Source organism: Varanus komodoensis, unplaced genomic scaffold, assembly GCF_004798865.1.
Source record: "Varanus komodoensis strain SLA01 unplaced genomic scaffold, ASM479886v1 scaffold3, whole genome shotgun sequence".
Taxonomy (NCBI): domain Eukaryota; kingdom Metazoa; phylum Chordata; class Lepidosauria; order Squamata; family Varanidae; genus Varanus; species Varanus komodoensis.
In genome coordinates, this window is record NW_025335761.1 from 16,125,048 (window position 1) to 16,146,507 (window position 21,460).

The 21,460-nt window shown below is 47.2% G+C and overlaps 1 protein-coding gene across 7 annotated transcripts in view; it reads right to left on the reverse strand.

Annotated features, from left to right (window-relative positions):
- Positions 1 to 21,460, reverse strand: part of SLC8A3 (solute carrier family 8 member A3) — a 153,226-nt gene that overhangs the window by 13,561 nt on the left and 118,205 nt on the right. For 2 of the 7 annotated variants that reach the window (XM_044437190.1, XM_044437187.1), the window contains exons 2-3: positions 20,025 to 20,128; positions 7,171 to 7,188 (exon numbers count right to left, since the gene is read on the reverse strand). In XM_044437190.1, coding sequence (XP_044293125.1) covers positions 7,171 to 7,188; positions 20,025 to 20,128 — 122 coding nt within the window. Of the gene's footprint in view, positions 1 to 1,175; positions 1,214 to 7,166; positions 7,189 to 20,024; positions 20,129 to 21,460 lie in introns of all 7 variants that reach the window. The other 5 variants (XM_044437189.1, XM_044437185.1, XM_044437191.1 and 2 more) reach the window with 4 other exon arrangements.

A 21,460-nucleotide genomic window follows, 5' to 3' on the forward strand; every position in this document is an offset into this window, starting at 1 on the left:
AAGCCCTGCCAGACGACGAAGGTTATTAACTTTGCAAAGGTAGCACAATACTTGGATTCTGCTTGCATGCACTGTTGACAAGCCATCCCACAAGTCACTGTGCAAGCAGTTACACGACTCATCAGGACTCCATCAGCTGTTGCTTGTACCACTGCATCGCTTTCAGCCTGAGGGCCAAAATCAATTTCCGAGAAACTTTGGAGGGCCGCATTTCAGGGGTGGTAGAAGGCAAGAGGGTCCGGTCAGAAACACACCCAGCTCATTTTAGCTTAATGTTCTTACTGCCAGTGCCTAGCAGAGGCATTTCAGCATTTCAGAACGGGGGGAAATGCGCCAAGGCCCAAGAAATGCCGAAATGACTGGGGCAAAAGAGTGGGGCAAGAGCAAGGAGGTGCGGCCACTGGGGAGCTCAGGATGGCCTGGATTTTGAGCTCAGGCCTTCCAGATTTTGCCCAGAGGCCTGAAGTGCAATGTGTGTGCCAGGCCACTGCTCTCACTTGTTCTGGTCGCCAAAACTCCGTGCAAGCCAGCGTGCCCATGGGGCAGGCTGCAGCAGTAGCTTGCTAGCCCCACTGAAGTCTAGCAGGGGAGAGGGAGTTAAAGGGTTCTATTTGAATCTTCTTTTTGCCCAAACAGTTGTCCATGGTGTTATTCCCTCTTTGAGACAATCACAAAGCAGGAGACCCTGAAACATTCAAGGGTACCTTTGGGAGCCGTGCAGGGCAAAGGCTTCCTTCCAAACTGACTCCTGCTCTAACCCACTCCTGAATCAGCAAAACTAGAGCTCTCTTCTACTGCAGACTGAACTGTGCAAATAAATGATCGGGGCCACAACGATGGCAATGCTGATCCTATTGAATTTATGGCATTATTTCCCAGTGATTGACACTTGAGGGCTTTACAAAGAATACACTGTGTGTTGGGTTCAGAGCAGAGGCAAGAGGAAAACAACTGTGGTCAATTAGCAGCACCCTGAAAATGGATTTTCAGGCACTGCTTCCAGATGAGGAGGAAGACACAAAGATGGCTTTCTGGAGGGAGGGAGCACAGCTGTCGGCTAGTGCAAAGGCACAGAGGCCCACGGGCTTTAAGTGGCGGGCAGCTCACTTGTGTCCCAACAGCAGGTAGTGCCTGGGAGCAAAAGGAGAAAAAAGCCAGAAAGTTTTTAATTTGACAGGTCAAGTCTGTCAAGGTGAATGCTGCCAAACTGTCGCTTAATTATTAACCAGCCCTGATTTGTTTGCCTCAGCCACAGCGTTCAGCTTTCAACATGGATTGCACCCTCGACTCCCAGCTGTCAAGTCCAATTAGTCCTGATAAGGTCTGGAGATGCCAGGCACGAAAATGAACCTGCCAGTTTCTTCTCGGTTCCCTCTCTGCTTTCCAGATATGGCAAAGGACTAGGGAGGAAAGGATTCCGTTCTAACACCTCTCCTTCTAGATCTAACCAAGCGTTAACAGGGTAGCCACAAGAGAAGATACCCTCCTATCCACAAGCAAAGATGAACGAGGCGCTTCCAAAAAGGTGGGAAAAGCCCGTTATTGTAAGGCAGGCCATGACTCACTAATGTTTTGCACAAGCTCCAAACTGAATGCAAGTAATTCGTGGTTCAAAAAAATGTTCTTAACATGAGTTTTATAGGGAAAGGGGGTAAAACACATGTTCCTAAACGGAAAAAAAGGAGGGAGAGAAATTCAGGATGTTACACTTGCCCCTGACATTCCTGGGAAAAAATAATGACTTTAGCCATAGCATTTAGACTGGTCATTCCCAACCTGGTCGTGCCCTCCAGATGTGTTGGGCCAATGTTTCCAGCATGGACATGACGAGAGGGCAAAAGTGAGGTGGAATACTCTGGTTCAAAATGATGTATTCTAGAATGGTGAAGTAAGCCTGCACACCAAGCAAGACCCATGGAAAGTGGTCTCTGGAATTGCTCCTCCACCATTGCCCCCTGCTTCTTCACCTGCTTCTTGTCCAACAAAGACACGGGAGATACCACTGCCCCCTTGCTCATGGGGTCTCTGATTTCCAAGCAAACAGAGAACATGCAGAAGAGGAGGAGACTTGCTGGAAGAGGGGCTCCTTGCCCAGGGACTCTCAAAAACCCAGATCTGGCACTGATTCTATATGGCACCCTATAGGAAATGGTGACTTGTGATCCAGACAGATGCCAGATGCTGAGCCAGTGCACCAGCCATGAGTGACCCTTTCAGAAGCTCGAGCGTGTGGCCCAGCCGTGGTTCCTGGGGAGCCCAGGCAATACCAAGGCATTCAATTGAGTGGTTGCGGCAGCTTCCTGGACCACCATGATTCTCAAAGAGGGCAGTGCTAGAAGAGGTGCAAAGTCTTTCACCCTGAGCCTCTCAGCATTTGGGAGAACGTCAGTGAACAGTTTGGCTTGCTGGGTCGACACTGCAGTAAGCGTACACCAAGATCTACTAGCACTTCTTCATGCCACTTCTGGAACCTTCTGCTTTGAGAATTATTGTAGCAGAAGCTGGCAAGCTGGCAGCCAATATGAACAATCAGAGGCTCATTGAACATATAGGTCAACACTAAAAGATGCAATTAAAACACAAACACACTTGCCCTGTTTCTTCCCTTCTCTGTCTCTATGCCCCCATTGGTATTGTTCTGAATGTTTATTATTTTAGGATGGCAGCCCTGCAAATATGTAATGCCCACTTTGGACATTGGCACCAATAAAAGTCAAGAAGTACACACTTAGAGCAGCTGAACTTTTGAAGAGCAGGAACGTCCAAGCAGCCCGTCCCAATCTTTGCCCTGCAGATGAGTAAAACAACAACTCTCATTGGTCTAGGCTGGAGGTAATGGGGATTGCAGTCCTTGGTAACTGAAGGGCTTCAGCTTGGGGGAAACCTGCACTAGTGAACAGAAAATATAAATGTACATTCCAAACTGATGTCTAAGGGGACAATAATACAACTTTCTTTACAAGGAGAGAAGGTGACAAAGGGGTTTTCTTGGTCTGCTCAAAGCTATGAGAGCTACATAATGTTGAATTTTGGTAGGGGGGAAAAGCAGAAGCTAGATGCAGAGAGACGAGATGACAAACTTCAATGTAATTTTCAATGTAATTTTGTCCAACACTCCTGAAATGTTTGCATTTTCTAAATCTAACATGACATGTACTAAGTGAAAGTGTCACCTCCATTCTTTACTTATTAGTCATGATCTGTCCTGAGTGGCGCTCTACGTGTGCAGTGGCATATGCATTTTTTATGTTGCCCTGAAAATCATCTGCCGCTGTGTTTGAAGCACACTGTCCGTGTGTCCAAGTGATGTCAGTGCAGCCCTCACAAGGAGCCCAACTGCAGGCGTTAACCAGAATGGAAGGGCCGTTATAGAAACGTAGCGCATTGGGCAGCTCATCTAAAGAAGAGGGATGCTATGTAGGGCAGATGCGGTGGGGGAAAGCAGTGATGGGGAATCAGGAGCAATCTGGGGTAACTGATGCGTCTCTCCCAGCAGGCCTTTCCATAGTTCAGGGGAGACCACGGGAAAAGATCCTCTGGGTAGTTGGCATTAATCCTGCACAAGCAAACTTTGGAAGATTATCCCCGGGGGACCATAGTAAGCAGGGCAGAGTATATGGGCAAAGGCACCCCTTAGCCATGAAGGTAATTACCAAAGCTTTGTGTTGTATCCAAAAATCTATTGGCAGCCAATGGAAAAACTTGCTGATACGTGGTCTCTCCGTGATGTCGCAGAGACTAGTCTGGCTGCCGTATCTTGTACTAGTTGAAGTTCCTGGAGTAGGCACCCATGTAGCCCTCTGCAGAGGGCACTGCTGAAAGCAAGCCTCTGAGGTGCCAGCATGTGCACTGCTGATTGCAGGTCATTTTCCTCCAGGAAGGGATGCAGTTCGCTGAAGCTGATAGCGGACTCTCTTGACTGCCGCTGCCTTCTGAACGGACGTCTGAAGGGCCAGGTGAAGCAGCACCCCAACTGGGAATGGGGGACACAAGCCTGACCGGTACCCACAAAACCAGGGGTGAAGAAGCTCCAGCCCAATCTGGCTTGCACAGTTCTTGGGTCCAAACCCCACTGCCTGGAGGGATCCCTTCAAGGAGCACACCAGCAGCAGAATGCCTGCAGTCATCTCTGATCTCTGGGTCAGGCTGCCTTTCACTCCTGCAGCTCCTCTGATCTGAGACAGCAAGGGGAAGGGCCAGTGAGTGCTTGGCTGGCCCATACCAGGCAGAGGAGCAGCTCTGTACCCCATGTGTGTGTGAGTCCTGAGGCCCAGAAGCCCCGCATCTTGCTGCTCTCTCCAATCAGAAGTGGCCTGGGTTGTCTTCTCTGTGCCGGGAGGAGCCAAGCTAGACGGCTGCAGCCAGGCATGGAGGAGGAGCTGCCACATCACCACTGCTGAAGGAAGATTCAGCTGCCAGCAGCACACAGAAGGGGAGGGAGGGGTCCTCTTGTCTGCCCCAGGCAGCAAAACACTTTGGCTGAGCCCTGCTGCCTTCGATACACCAAGGAGGGGGGGGGGGGGGGGGATTGCTTGTTTTCAGCCCTGCAGAAAAAGCCTGCGGGCTTCCCCAACTCTGCAGTGAGTCAACGCATTGTGCCATGTGATCACTTTATTTATTTACCCAAAACTTCATTAGCACTGAAACAGGGCATTTGTCTCTCACTTCAGTACCTCAGTAATTCAGATAAGCTGAGCAGGGCTTTATTTCAAAAGCCTTTCTCCAGCAAAGCCTTCTGACAATTTGATGGAGGTTTGCCAGCACTGCTAGCTGGTCCCCAGAGCTGCCTCTGTCACGGTGCAGAGGCATGGGCCAGCCTCCACATGCTTATATCCTCTCTGAGAGGAGCAGCCTGGAGGACTCCTACACTTTCAGGAACAGACGGCTTGAGCATATTTAGAAATATAGAAACTGAGCGAGTCAGAAGGGGCCTCCTGAGCCATCTAGTCTGACCCCCGGCTCCAGCTGGCTCCAGTCATGACATGCCTACCATGTGCATGTCCAGCCTATCCTTAAACACCGTCACCACTGGGGCTTCAACCACCTACCGTGGAAGCCCATTCCACACCCCTTTGAATACAGAAACACCAGGTCCTGCCTCCACAGTGATCCTCAGCATTTTGGAATTATTCCCTTCTGCCACGAGCTCTAAATATGCAACCGGGCCACAGGTATGTAGGGACAGGCAGTGGCCACTCTCGGAGGGTATAAGATTCAGGCAGCAACAAAGCCAAGCACTGAAAGGGCAGGATCACAAACGAGGGCAGCAGCGAGTGGGAGGAAAAGCAATGTGCGCAGCAGCAGCAGCCTTCCCTGCTTGTGCGTGAGGGTTTTGACTTCCTGCACGCTGGGGATTCTAACGCAAACCTCTCTGAATCATGACGACAGGCCACCATCAACCTCCGCCAGAGTCTTGAGCCGTGCTTTGCTAATGGACAGGCCCCACGCATTCCCGCTGCTGCAGAATCCGACATGGACCCCTCAGGCAGAAAGACATGGCTCAGCCTCAAGGCAGCTTATCAACACAAGGCAACAGTTAACCTGAACCGGGGAGCTCTTGGGATGCTCATTCCTGATCTGGGGATAACGCCACGGGAGCTGCTGGCCCTTTCAGCCCCCTTCAACTTTGTCTCAGCAGGGCTGCTCAAACTGGACAGCCCTGCTGGTTATCTGCTGCTTCACAGAAGCAGGGTTAGCAGCAGGAGAACAAGTGAAAGAGGCTCCTTTCCATCAAGTGGCCTATAGCAGCAGCGAGATATTATTTTTTATTTATTTAGAAAATTTCTATGCCGCCCCATTCGCCGAAGCCTTGGGGCGGCTCACAAAACATTAAAATGAGGAAGGCCGCTCTCCTGCTACTGCGGCATGTTGTTTATCTGGCGAGGGGCAAGCAGAGGCGCGTAGGAAAGCTCCCTTGTCCAGACCACATCACCAATTCCTTGTGTCCCAGTGACAGTTGGGAAATTCACAGCACCTTTGTCAACATGGAATGAAATGTTGACTTAGGTAACCCCGTCTGAACTCTGCGAACATTTTCCTGCCTCCATGCTGAAAGTGGCCATTTGGAGCAGTCCTTTGATGCTACTGCTGCTGCTGGTAGAGGTTGGTTTTGTGTTGCTTAATATATTTAAATGCCTAACTGGAATCTTGGTGCCCTCCTGCAGAGCTGAAATGAAGACCGGCTGAGAGACAAAGCCAGGCCAGCAAGTTGCTGAGCACATCTGCCTCCTTCCGGCTTGGAGCCTGACAAGAGTGCTGCTGAAGACAATAACATGCTCTGCACATGGTAGCCTGGGAACACGGGAAGCTGCCTGGTATTTGTTCATCAGACCCACTGCCACTGCTTCTGAGTCTGACTGCTGGGCAGGATCTTGGGCACAGACACTGCCTGCTTCCTGCTGGTTTAGCTGGAGATGGGATGGCTTGACGCTGGACCTTCTGTGTGCAAGGCGTGTGTTCTACCAGTGAGCTGCTGTCTTCAACACGGTCCTGTCCCACTGTTCTAGATTGTGTGACTTGATCTGCTTAGTGGTCTTGTCTTGTGGATGGGTACTGAACTAATGACAATGACCTTCAGGCATCTTCCATGATATAGATGTAAGAGTTCCAGTATGGATAATTTCAGCTAATTCTCTCTGAGCTGCACATTCTATGACAATATTATTAATTAATTAATTAATTAATTAAAACATTTTTATGCCGCCCCATTCGCCGAAGCCTCAGGGCGGCTTACAAATATTACACAGGGGCAAAGCAAAAAATATAGGAAGAGCAGGACAGTTGTGTGTGACGGGTAACTGGATGGTGCAGAACAGCCTTCCCTAGCATGCCACCTACCAGATGTTTTAGAGTTCAGCTGATGGTAGGAATGTTGGAAACTGTGGCCCAAAACATAAGGAGGGCACCTGGTTGGGGAAGGCTGGTACAGAGAAGGCTCAGCACCTTCCACAGACTGGCTCAGTTATAGATCTCAAGACAGATCAGTTTCCTTACGTTTTGTAGATGTCTTCGATTCATGCACTCTCAGTGGACAGCTACTGATGTTAGTAACTGTAGTACAACACACGGAAGATCAAGTAACTCCCAACAAAAGACTAAAATGGAAATCTAGGCCACAGTAAGGAGAAATACAGAGCAAAAACCAAACCAATGAAGGGGAAAAAGACTTACCTTGAGTCAGGAGGAGTGCTATATGAAAAGAAATATAAAACAGAAGGGGGGGGGAGGAACAAAGTTAATATTTTATGTGTGACAGTTTTAAAGGCATTTTGTCGATGACTACATTAAATGAGCAAATGAACTTGGCTTGATGTAGCTGTGGATTTTCTGTAGCCGCATGCTAGATGCAGGTTTGTGAACATGCTTTGTAGCTGCGAGATGAGAGTGAAGCTGGAGAGAACTGGTGTGTACCAAGGGTTCTGGCTTTCAGAGGTTTCCTCCTATCATAAGCAAAGGCAGGGGGAACTGGACTTGAAGGAGTGGGGATTCTGGAGACAGAAAGGGTGCTAATTTGCAATACATTCTCAGAATTTGGGAACAACCTAACCTCACCTCTATAAGGCAGATCTTTCTGGCAGATCTTCCAGTCCTTCTACAGTCTTTTGGCTTGCTCTGTTTAGCAATCATCACTTTGGTTTCACCCACAAAGTACAATGCAGGTCAGACTATTTTGTCACCTTAGTCCTCAGCAGAATTACCACCATCTCACAGGGGGAAATGACATGTCATCCTACTTAATTTGCATGTGAGCTTTTAGCAACTGAAGCAGTAAGTGATTTTTCACCCATGTCAATGTGAACACGTAAGTGACGTTCATGCCATGGCCATGAATAGAAGAATTGTTGCTTCACCAAGCTATTGTCTAACTGCCACCAGGTAAGCTGCGGGTGGCTGCCAGTGTACTGTAAAGTGGTCCCAGAACAGGAACAAATATGACTTCCCTTGGCCTGCTAGGAGGGTTTTGATTCTAAACTCTGAGGATAGGTTCACATGTCATGCGAAGCTACCTTGCAGATAAGCCATAGTGGACTGGCTGTTTGCTGAACAAACCATGGTGTGCCCAACAGATAATCTGCCTTACGGTGGGTTGTTCTCCCCTTGTTTCCCCCTCCATTCTCCAACCAGCTTCAGCAAAGATCCCAGTGCCCTTTGCAGCAGAACTAATTTTGTCTCCTCCTCCCTGCTTTCACCACTACCCTGTCACTCACTGCCATTTTTATTTCAGAAAAGCAGAATCAGAATAATCAGGAGGAGCGGGGGTTGGATCCTGAAAATTGCATTTTAAAAAGTCAGTCCCTCACAAGGGCACATGTGCCAGGTAGGGCTATCCAATACATGTAGTCTTGCCTGGTCAAGTTCCTGTTCGGTTTCAACTCCCAAAGGGAACCAAGGCAAGACAGCATATAGTTCATTTCCTCACATTTGCCAGGGCCCAAGTACCTATATTTCAATGGAAAGCCACTAGTAAAGGGAACAAAAGAAGCTGCACCAAAAAAAGGATGGAGGCCTCCAATTTAACAATAGCAGCTGTTCAGTTTAAAGTTCTGAGCGTCTTCCGCCTTTTCAGAACTTCCCTGAGTTTCCAGCTGCTCCAGAATGTGGAGCTATTAACTCCCCAACCCCTTTCACAGCAGTAATTTCCCAGCCTTTGCATTGCTGCAAATTTTCCCTTCACTTACTTCCCAGCCATTGCATTTCTGTATCCTTCTGTACTTTTGTAAGCACAGTAACCACAGCAGTAATTGCTCCAAAAGAAGATGCATAAAGTGCTGAAGAAATTAATATCTCCCTTTTCTGGAGTGGCTGGAGACTCGGGGAAGTGTTGAAAATGTGAAGGGTGCTGAGAACAATTATACTTGAGAGGATTACATTGCTAAGTGGCTGATACTTCCCCCACCCTTTTGGGGGGCATCTACTTTTGCTGCTTTCTGGCTGCTTAACAGTCTTCTTCAACTGACAGCTCAGTACTTGGTCCCATGCAGCTGTGTACAAATTAGCCTATATGCAGTCTGGCCTTGTCTTCCTTTGACAACTGAAACAGTCAAGGAAATTGGTCAGCCAAGACTACGTGTATCAGATATCTGTAACTGCATAGCTGTGAAGGACTTGTAAAAAAATAAAAATTAAATGTGCAATGTGGGGGGGGGCAATAAATTTCCCCAACTGCATTTTCCAAAAATTCCACATTCCAAAAAATAAACTGGGAAAAAATGATGGTCCTTCAACATTAGTGGAATGGAGGACTAGTGAGATCATGAGAATGAGCAGCTGGAAGTGGGGTTGTCATTATTCCTGAGTGGCTCTGTAGCCCTTTCCAACAACCCGTGACGAGGTTGCCCTGCTGGGTGTGGACAACACTGCAACCCACTGTGGGCAAGAGCAATCTTAAGACAAGCACAGATTCTCAGGATAGTTTTTCATGAAATTAAGTCACTCTGCAAAATTGTGATGCTATCAGATGCCACAGCAGTTTTTGTGTTATGTTCATCAGCTGTGAATCATCTGGTTTTGGTCTATATTACTAATCAATCTCTCAAGACTAACCAAAACTGCAGTTAATGAGTTGCACTTCAAACTGCACACAGAATGAATTACTTTGCCCAATTAGATAAGGATTGTTCTGTCTTACATGTCTCCTCAGAAGTAAGCTGGATTAAATTCAGTGGGGTTCATTCCCAGTGAGTGGATATAGGCCTATAGACTTAATTAAGTAGGAGCTCTTGTCTGATGCAACCACTTATTTTAATTTCCATTTGCTAATTGGTAGTATAAAACTGATAGGGATAGTTTAACCATAGAATTGTTAATGTAGGTTTATATGATTAACAGTCTTTTAAGTACTTAAGCTTTCTCATATAATCCCATTGTATCCTTTCTTCCTATTTCATGTTAGATTTAATATAGTTTATAGGAATATTATTTTATAAAAAGAAATGATTTCTGAAGCCTGGCACCATTGTTTCTACAAGTGACTATCTTACTTTGGCATTCACTCTGATTTAAAACTCACATGCTTTGAAATTAATTAAAGTTGTTGAATGCCTGATTTATAACTCTGAGTACGAAGCTTAGGGTGGGAGGCTACTGGAAGTCCATGGGAGTCACATGCACAACAAAATTGATGCCCATTTTTATTAACTGCTTCTATGAAAGGAGGCCTTAGCAGGAAAAAATGAAATATTATCTTCATTTTCAGACAGGCATGTAGCTGAGAAAAAGCAAGAAAAGTATGGCCTCTTGGATTAAAAAATATTTGTGAAATGGAGATGTCACTGAACCGCTCCCCCTCATTTTCACAGGTCTGTCCTGCATCTTATAATCCTGTCATGAGGACCAGATGATTCCTTCACATATGCACCTACCAGCAGTACCATAGCTTGCTGAATACCCCATTATGTTACTAAAATCCTCACAGGCTATTTATTATATACTGCTTCTATTAGTGCTACATGCAAGGCCAGTCTTGAAGGCTGCATAGCATTATTTCCAATGCCATGTTCGATTTAAGAATCTGACCCTGCAGGCATAATAGAAGTTGGGGAAATGTCCCTGGGGATGAGCACTGCATGGAAACAGACTAATTTATGTCATTTTAAAAATTGATCTGAATCTCTTTGATCTGAATCTTTACCAGGGACAGCTGCTCCACAAGTGCCCAAGTGGCTTTTGGGGGTGGCTGCAGTACATTCTCCAGTACAATGTACAGCCATTTTTTAAATTTCCCAGCAGCTCGTTTATCCCTTTTTGGGGGAAGGGGGACAATCTAAATACCTAGCTTGACACATCTCTGTTTTAGGGGCTGCCCAACATCTAGTAGTACAAAGGCACTTATTCTCAGAAGCCCCAGTGGGAGTAATCTAAGCTTCTACTGGGACTCTTTTTAGGGGGTCTCCACTATCTAGCAGCTATGGGTACCTTTCTTGAAAAGCCCCCAGCAGAGATTTGAAGATCTCCCCCAGCCCACTTCACAGTATTTCTCCTGGAAGGAGACCAAGCAGTCAAAAGGAATCCAAGCAACAATGTTTGGGTGTAAACAACGCAAAACGTAAAGCAAGGCAGCTTCTGACAGCCCCTCCAAGGTGCCACTGAGGCACTTGGAACGGGGACTGCTGGCTGCCAAAGCAGAGATGGGGAAGTTGGCTTTTAATCTTCCTCAAAAAAACCTTAAAGGGAAAGAATAGCCATGGTGAGCTGTAAATGGCTTGGCTTCATAGCTCTGCGTGAGAGTGGACTTCTCTGTCCTGTGATGTCCCTGGGATGCTGCCTGGGGCACCGAGAGGGAGGGAGCTGAATCCTCTGTCAGGCCATCATGGGTGCTTCACAGATGGGCGAACTGTCATGGCAGAGGAAGTGTTACTATTGCCCCTTAGCTGCCAGCAGAACTTCCAAACAACATTTATAAGTCTCTTTAAACATTCCTAACAAGATGCTCTGGGGTCTATCCTCCATTTTCATTTCAGCCTAAGAAAGGGCTTTTTCTCTCACATACTTCTAATGTGACACATGAAGATTTGAAGGATGGTATAAACGAAGCTTCAGGAACACAGACAGGGAAGCTTCGGGATCATTTTTAAGTCCACGTTTCTGAGTGGGCTTTGCTCACAGAAGCAGGATAATGGTTCTGCAGGCCAGGGCAGTTTCTTTCAAATAAAAAGAACTCCTCCAGTGCAACTCACTTCCGACCTGTAATAGGCCCAATTTGTCCAATCTCAGAACCCTTTATAACATTGACACCCTCTTCGCAGCACTCATTACAGCTGCTGCAGGCATCTATATCTCACAGCTACATCTTTCAAGATGTGAGATGAGACAACGGCACGATAGACCAGGCAAGCATGAGGAAGGTAGGCTTGCATTTCCGTAATTCATAAGCCTCGTCTCCCATAGGCCCATCCCCTTATTCAGTGTGCATTCTGCGCTGACACCCTTTTGGAAGAAGCGTCTTTCTAGAAATCCCTCACAGATCAGCATGAGTATTTGTGACTTTGTCAGCATCTCCTCTTAGATTTCCTTGAGGCTCTGAGGTGGAGCTGACACCAGAGCAGATAAAGGGCTCCACAGGCATCCAGCACTGAGTGCTGTCCTGGTGGCTGTGGAAGAGGAAGCGCAATGGAGGCGGATGATTAGGACTCAGGGGAGGACAGCTCGGTGGACAGTAGCTGCCCACTGCCAATTTTCCATCACGGTTCTCCTGTCTGCAGCCAGAACCAGGGGAACATGCATGCTACCTGCATGCAAAAATACGGATGAGGACAGCTTCTCCGGCAATGGATTGCAAACCATGTGAGAAAAATGAGGATTAGACCTAGTAGAGGCTGAGTTGATGCTGAATATTTCTTTTTTTAAAGGAATAATCCTTTCTTTATGGGGGACGAGGGGAAGAAGGAAGAATCATGAACTGGGGGTCCTGGGGAGAAAAAATTTGGAAGGGGTCTGGGAGGAAAATGAGTTTGACAGGCATAGAGCAATCAGGAACCTTGGGAGCTCATGAGCAATGCGTGAAGATGGGGGCTCCTCTTGCTATTTTATCTCAAGCATTTACTACTCAACAGGTAGACCACAGCCAAACCTGGAGGTTGTGTCCAGCTATGGCAGGTGATAGAGATTTCCATAGGTGGAACCAAGATGGAGCAGAAGTGCTAGGCAGGTAGAGCAGTGGAAAAGTCTGTTGCTCCTTCACCTTTTAGAGTCACCAGCTACCCTTCTGCTTAACTGTTGCTTTACTATAGCCCTACTGGGAGAGAAGGCCTACTCAGAGCATCATAGAATAGTAGAGTTGGAAGGGGCCTTGAAGGCCATTGGGCCCAACCCCCTGCTGCTGCAAGACACCAAATTACTCTTCTTCCCTCTGCTTTCCTTTTTTCATGTGTGTTTTGCCTTTTCATATTGTTAGCCTGTAGGCAGAGGCCTTGTTTAAGTACTCATATGCCACCTGCCCTGGGAGGCTTCCTGGCTGAGCAGTGGCATAAAAATACCCTAAATAAGAAGTAATCATGTGCCAGCCCACTCCAGGCCTCCTCTCCACCTTCACACATTTACCAAGATGTCTGTCGAGAGAGAGAAGCATGCTTGGAACCCTCCTTGCTACTGGGAATCCTGCTCCTCAGCATTCCTGAACATGGGGAGGACTCTTACGTTTATTCAGTTGAGCCTCCTTCAGACTGTTTATTATTTTTGATTTATATCCTGCCTTTTTCCTACAAAGGGCTCAAGGCAGCTTACATCTCCTTCATCTTATCCCCACAACAACAACCCTGTGAGGTAGGTTGGGCTGAGAGTCTGTGACTGGCCCAAAGTCACCCAGTTGGCTCCACGGCTGAGCGGGGACTAGAACCCAGATCATCTGAGTCCCAGTCCCATGCTCTTAACCACTACACCACACCGGCTCTGTATGAAGGTTGGGATTGCAGGGGGAGAAGACCTGGGGGGCAGGGCAGCCTGCCCCAAGCTGGTGCCCTCCCATCAGCTCCAGCCAGCATAGCCAATGGCCAGGAATGCCGGGAGTCCCAGCCCAAGCTATCTGCGGGTTGGTGAAGACTGGAGCAGGGCTTGTGAGCATGGCCCCACCGCCCTCCTGTATGCAGCGTGATTCCTTAAGAGGCCTTCTCCACTAGGGAGAGGGGTAAGGGGCAAGGCAGCAGATGGTTGGAGCTGATGTGAAGCTGCCTCAGTGGAAGCGCATCAGCAGAGGGAATGATCATCCTACAGAATGTGACCTTCTTTATGAACGCCATCAGCTGACTCGCATGGCTTCAGCCAGGATTCTCCAACATGGTGCCTTCCAGATGTGTTGGATCACACCTCCCACATCCCCCAGCCACACATCTGGAGGGCATCAGGCTGGGGAAGCCTGGCTTCAGTTGTCAGGATTTCCATACCCGTAAGGCATGAGAGCTCAAGGGGATTTGGGGTAGCCATGCCTGCATGTCTTGATTAGCTTGGGTCCTGGCAGAGCAATGGTAAGCAGCTGGTGACGAGCTTTTCAGCTTGGGAGGAGCTCAGCGATGTGCCCAGGGCCTCTCCCACTGCAGGGTCCTTGATTGCTGAGCCCCTGCCCTTGTTATTGTGCACTGTGTGTTCTGTCCCAAAGATACAGATTGAGATAAGGTGGCGGGAAATCTCTCTCTTTCTCATCTAGTGGATGAATAGCTGCTGCATCGTGCTAACTGGACCCTCAAGAGCCCACGGAAGGGGAAATGATGTCATTTCCCTCCTCCTTCTAGGGATGATTATACAGGAAAAAGAAATGACTGCCCATGTCCTTTTCCCACACAACACCCCTGCAAAGGAAGGCAAAATGATATAACTTCTCCACCCAGAGACACTTGAGTTTCAGGAGGCAGCTGAAACCCAGCTGCTGTGCTGCCTTTGGCTGGCTCAATTACGTTTCTAACAAATTAAGAAAGACAGCCACCTTGTCACACTGCAAACGCCATTCCTGCCCCCTCCATCGCATGAAGGGACTCACCATCCACACCTTAGTGATGCTGAATTTCATGTCATTTAAGGAGGGAGGAATGATTGAATGGAATGCAGGTCATGGTGAACTTCCCAGACAATCTTGACCAATGGGTAGCACAGGAATGGGCAAGCAAGCAAGCAAGCAAGCAAACGAACAGGAAGTTAATTTGGAGCAGACACAAATACTGTCTGTGCCTAAAATTAACTGGGTTCTATCCAGTGTTAGCCTACCTTAACCCGAAATCATCTCAGTGGGTCTCTCCTAACTAGAACTACTTCAGTGCAACCCAGATAATAACAAGTGACTTGGGTGAACTTGAGTGGAGCACAAATTAATTTAAGATGGGGAGTGATTTTGTTGGGAAATGACTTGGCTTGCTTTCTATGGAATTTAAACCTTACTAATTATTGCTACATTTGCAAACGTGAACGTATGCAGACTGGGATCCTCTTTTACGGCCCGCATTATTTTTTAGAAAGTTTAAGTAATTCTGCACCCTAAACCAGCTCAAAGAAACTCTGCATTCTTCCATGTAGTCATGAGACACAGTATTAATTCACTCCTCCACCTCCTTTCATGAAATGAAAATGCTATAGCTGCACTAATGCTGCAGCATTGGGCCTGATAGAACGATATAATACAAACAGCTTGGATCTCCCTGAAGTAAGAGAAAACCAGACCCAAGCTGACAGTTAATATGACAGTAAACCCACCAAGGGAATAGCGAAAAAATAAGTCAAGTTTTTAAAATGAAAAGGACTGGATTCGTTGGAGAAACACGCAAAAGGTACTGACAGCGGGGTGACCAGCAAGGCAGTACAATATGCCAGGAGGCTTCCAGGTCCCGCTACGCTTCTCTAGCGACAGTTTGGTCCCTGTCGCTGCAGATAAAGGGCAGCCTCACAGCCGTGAGAATGCAGACTGAGATGGGGCAGCCTTCCAGCTAAGCAGCAGAAGGGGGAAGATGGCAAGCCTGCCTTCATATGACGAGACATTTAATACACCTTTGTTTTTATGCCTCTGTTGTTCCAAATGTTGTTCTGTTAGAGCCACTGCAAGGAAAGCTCTCTTTGCCAGCTTTTGTTGATCCCTGGATTCCCGAGCAAGCTCGATATGGCAGAGTTAGAGGATTCTCACCTCAGGCACAATTGTTTCAGGTGTGACACAGGGTATATTGTCATGGAATGAAATTACAAAAAGGGGAAGCATTCAGAAGTTGATAACATTCAGGATTATGAGGGCTGAATGTCATGATGTCAATAATTCTGAAGGGAATTCAAAACTAAGATGGCTGAGAAGCTAACAGATTACCATTTAATTCAATTTAGCTAATGCACTAAAAGCCTAGAGGGTAACAAAGATTGAACATTTTATGGGATGAATTTATCTAAATAGGATGAGCAGTTAATCCGGAGGAGGGGTAGCATGAAAAAGCAAACACTCAGCCTCATTCCTTTACCAAATAAATTGTCTGACATGATCCGTAAAATGAATTTTTAAAGTTTGTATAAAAGTTAATAGAGCTATCAATACACCTGGCCTCATTTCCATGCAGTCTCCTTCCCAGGCACTGCCTAGAACTACACATCTGCTTAGCTTCATTCATTCATGATTAACCTTTGTCCATCACATTATTTGCTAAAATGTCACATTCCCAGGGGAATGATGCCACAAGCGTTAGGACCCTTTTCTGCTTGCACATGCATAGAATGGCACCCTAAAAGAGCTACATTAGGAAGGGTGCCATTCTATGCATGCTTAAAGAGAAAATGGTCCTACAATTCTCAGCATTCCCAACATTCCCAGCAGTGCTTGCTGGGGAATGCTGGGAGCTCTAAGACTTTTTTCTGTCTAAACATACATAGGCTTGTGCTCTGGGAGGGCTAGATTAAAACTGGGACGATTGGACCCTTAGAAGGCCAGATCTAAAAGCCAGCATTGGAGGGGTGCGGGGTGGGGGGGTGGGGAGGGCAACAGAGTTCTCGAGGGAGCACACTCCACAGTTTGGGAGCAATCCAAGAAAAAGCCCTTTGTGCATGCCCAGGCCTCTGTGGATGAAGGTGTCCCTTGCAGACTGTGACAACCAGGCAGTTCATTACAGGCCTCGTGGTACATTGCATTGCCGGTTTGGGACTTGAAAGGTTCAGAGCGACACCTTGACCCGAGCCTAGGAAGCAGCTGGCAAACAGTGCTTGCAGCAGCCACGAGCGGATCAGGAGCCTGGTCCAAATGCCCCTTAGCTGCCCCTAACAGTAACCCAACGAGATCCACCTCGTTATCAAAGGCTGCACATTCCCTTTTCACCTGCCTTCTCATCCATTCTTTAGCCCAGCCTTCTTCAACCTGGTGTCCCCCCAGATATGTTGGACTACATCTCCCAGTATTCTTCAGCCAGCATGGCTCATGGGAGATGCTGGGAGTTGTAGGCCAGCGCATCTCAAGGGTACCGAGTAGGGGAAGTGTGCCTTACTTATTCTAGGATTAGTGTAAGGAAGTGAGTCCATGTCTTCAGCCTAGCATGTTCTCCTCTTCAACTATAAGTCAAGAATCTTTCTGCTAAAGCTACCTCTCAGTGTCATCACCATGAATCCCTCTCCTGCTTTCTGTTCAACTGGATTATTTTGTGTCAGTGTATTGGGTTAATTTAACCGCCTATTGTATATTACATGACTACCTGTGTTTTTTGAAGACTCCTTTCCTATACCAGGCATTTAGGAGAAATCTCACTGGAGTTCATAGGGCAGGGGTGCAGAACCTCAGTTCCCAGGGCCTAATCCAGCCCTCTGGGTCCCACAAATAGACTCCTCCCCCCACTCTCCCACTGCTGATTCCTGGATGGCTTCCCAACTTCAGTGCAGTTTTTCCCCATTCTAAAAGGCTTAAATGCCTCACTAAAGCTTTGTTACTGGAGGCAGAGCTTTACAGTAAAAGATGTATTTATTGTATTTACATCCTGTCTTTCTTTCTTTTTGAGGAACTCAAGGCAGCTGACATGATATCCCTCCTCCTCCTCCTCCTCACACTCTTATCCTCGCAGCAACAATTCTGTGAGGTGGGTTGGGCTGAAAGTTACCCAGTGAACTCCATGGCTGCATGGGGGCTGGAACCCAGATCGGCTGAGCCCCAGTCCTGCGCTCGTAACCACTCCATCATACTGCTGGCTGGCACCTGGGGCCTCCTCCCCTTGCCTCGACCATGCCCACCACAGGAATGTGGCCCAGAAAACACTGACACTTGGCCGTGGAGTTAAAAGAGGTTCTGTGGGGTTTGCTTATGGGTCGACAGACATGTACAGGACTGAACTGCACGACTACTGAGTAGTTAATCAACTCCATAGGTTTGGGGCAGAGTAATCATAATCTCTCGAAAACTCCTTTTGAGAACTTTGTGTCCTGTGTTGCTAAACCAGAACCCTCTCTGTGCTTTAAAGCTGCCATGCCTAGCTCAGCCCGCACCCCAACAAGCACCTGAGTATTTTGTGGCCCTGTAATGATGCAGGTTTTTCCTCCAAATGAGTCAGACCACAGCTCCCATCATCCCCAACCAGCAGGGCCATTGGGTTGGAATAATAGGAGTCGCAGTCCAACAAACCTGGAGTGTGTGGGATTGGGGAAGGCCAGAATGTAACCAAGGTGACTGCCGCCTGCAGGTGAGCTGTCTGTGGTTAAAGTGTGGCTCTGAGACAGCTCTGTAGCATTTTCATCAGTGAGAAAAGGCACGTGGTTCTTCTTTGGCCTCCTCTTGTAAATGGGAAGAGTACATTTCACAGAGCAGAAAGGGAAGCTCTTCTCTACGGGAAAGCAGGGAATCACTTATAGGATGTGTGGCTGCAGGAAGTGGCAAAGACCACCAGCTCAGAGGTGATCGCCATGTAACCCAGAATGAGGCGGTAGCATTCTGGAGGGTACCTCTTTACACTGCATTGAGCTGGTGAGGGCTGCATCTCTAAATAAAAAGCTCAGCCGTTTTGCCTTTGGCCTGCCCCCACCCCAAGAGTGTCTCCAAAACAGATTTTGGCCCTTAGCTGAAAGAGGTGCTTGCACCTTAGTTTAGATGCTGGTAGCCAATCTGCTTTGAGAGGGTGGATGAATGAGAATGGGGTGCAGAGGGGGGAGGACCCCTAATGTATGGGAGTCAACTGGGGAGACTGGACGCTGGGGTGTGTAGAGAGAGAGTTATGAATATGCACTGCGCAGTATTCACTTGGTATTTGGCTCAAGTGTTTTAATTTCGAGTGCTGGTGAACTGGACTGGATAGCTGTGGAACTTTTGGCACAAATTGGCATTTTTACCAGGATGCGCAGCAACAAAAAAGCAAGTCACAGTGGTGGCGTGCGATTACTGGGAGGGCCACAATCACAGCCACTAGCTGGCAGCCATTAGTTTTTGGTGGAGAATCGGGAGGCATGCATGATGGGTCAGTGCATTCACCCATAAAAGAGCTTGATTAGTTTGATTTTTTAATAATATGCATACTATTAGGAAAAAAATATTTGTTCTTCTCAATTATTTAATGCTCTGTCTGTGTGTGTTTTAAATATGCTTGATCTGTCTCGACAGACCAAGGCATAGTCTACTGGGACCTTCTCGAGAATAGCCATTGGCATGAAGAATATGGGAAAGAAACCCTGGAAACATCAACCTGCGTATGTCTTCATCAGACCTTCACAACCTGCATGCAAGTCAATACATTGAGAAGAGATGCCTTTAAAAGCCCTCCTCAAGCTGGCGCCTCCCCATGGGGTGGATGGGGAAAGATGGCTCCCATACTGCAGTCCAATACATCTGGAGGGCTGGAAATGTAGAAGAGGGGCAGAAGGCTTAGAACTTATTTTCCAGAACTGATGGACTTCCTTGTTGTTGATTTGCTGCATGCCCTTAATACTCTGTGAGCTTCATTATTGTTCCTTTTTGCATTATAAGAAAGAATGCTTTATGACCTCCCAGTATTAGGGCTATGAAGTTGTATTAATAAGTATGTTTGCTTGGAGGGTTTTTGCACCAATGAAGCAAGCTGAATGCAAACATTCATTGTTGTTGTTATGACAGAACTCATTAATTGCAATCCCGCTGGTAGATATTAGAAATAAAATTAATCAGCACTCCATGTTTATTCACTGCAATGCCTTAGGAAGGGAGCAAGAAGAAGGCAGGGGAAGCTGCGGAAGATACAGAACTGGGGAGCAAGCTGAAGAGGCAGCCATGCAGTCACGCCCTTTTGGAAAAGGACTTTCAGTCTCAGCATTAGGAAGGGGAACAGGATAACACCAAAGATATCACAAAAAGGGAGACAGGGGCAGGGGAAAGAAAGAGAGAAAAGAACGGAAACGATCCAAACACACGTGAGTCATACGGCCTGAAAGGCACAAAAGGAAGATCTGAAAAGCTAGGTTCAAAAATGCAGAGATGGGACCGAAACAGGGTGAGAGCGAGAATATAGGAGGAAAAAGAATAAAACTCAGTTTGTATAAAAATGAAAGAGAAAAAGGCGGAAAAAGGGGGAGCAGAAAGTTTACGTGGGATCTGGGTTCGCTTTGTTTGTTTTTCAAAAAGGATCTCACACCTGATATTCCTCGTTCCATCCATTTCGGTTCACCAAGGGCAATGAAGAAATTCTCCTGCCTTTCGTATTCCTCCTCATCTACTATTTTAACCCTTATGGTCTTCCTGTAGGGACAACAAAAAAGATACGTGTGTACAGCGGGTTGCCTAGTCGGGAGAAGATGCAAGAGCAGCAGCACCATCACCACCACCGCCACCGCCACCACCACGACACCTTCCTTCCTCGCACGCGGCCCATTCCTGCCACTGCCTTGGGGATGTTTCAGCTGCTTGCTATGGCCCATCAGTTGTAGCTGCCCTTTGGGTGAGTCAGAGAATATTAGAGGAGGGAGGGATGGAGGGAGGGAGGGAGGGGCAAAGGCTGAGGAAGGGGACCTTGCTCCTTGCTGATGGTTAGTGGAAGGTGACTTCTGCAGCACATTTAGTTGAGTGTCACATGGTAACAGCAGGTATTCAAATGATGTAACAATGGCCAATCAAAAATATTTGTGGGCACAAAAGAGCCCTAGATAAGTAGTTTGATAAGTTTTATATTCAAAGTGTTTGAGAGTTAATGATCCAATCTCTCTCTCTCTCTCTCTCATCCCCCCGCCCCCAGCATCACTTTTGTGTTTGAGTGGGAGTCTGAAGACGAAAGCACGCATCCACACACAGAGACCAGCATCTTTCCACCTAAGAAAGGCCTCCAGCTTGGATGTGTGAAGGCAAGCTGATCTTTCCCCTCTTCTGAAAAAATATGCATCCGTAATTGTCTTACATATTGCTTTTTCTGGAATAGATTATTCAGAGTTCATGAAATTCAGCGTGCTTCCGGATTAGGCTTTTAGGGTACAAACCTAGGCAAGTTTAGACAGAAAAAAGGCCTACAGCAAACAGAATGGTGGGCTGGGGAACGCTGAAATGAACACACTAGCTTGGGTTTCCAAGCCTCTCAATTGGTACGTGTCTACAAGAGATTGTCCACTGCACACAGTCACTTCCCAACCATTGAGAGTGATGGGAAGGACAATGGCGGGGTGGTGATGGAACCCATATGTTCACCCTCTCCTTCTTCTGTGCAGAGACCGCAAGCTTTGGAATATCTGAACTGTGTTGGTCTCTCCACCTAGTCTACCCTCTACATGACTGCATTTTATTAAAAGTTGTAGCATCCCATTTTTTCCAGGTGCATGAAAGCATGGGCCTGATATTGAAACGCCAGCCAAGGGTAGGGTTTGTGGCTGCATGGACCACAGCCATGGCATTGGCCACTGGTAAGGCCAGGAGGACCAAATTGGTGCAAATATGTTGCTGCTATGCATATTAATGAAAGAAGAGACATAGACTGAATCTCCAGTGGTTCATGATGTTACTATTGGCAACAAAGTTATCCATTATAGCTGAGGTCTAGTAAGTAGGAAAATACTAGAAAGCTCATGAGCAAAACTTCTCCTTTTG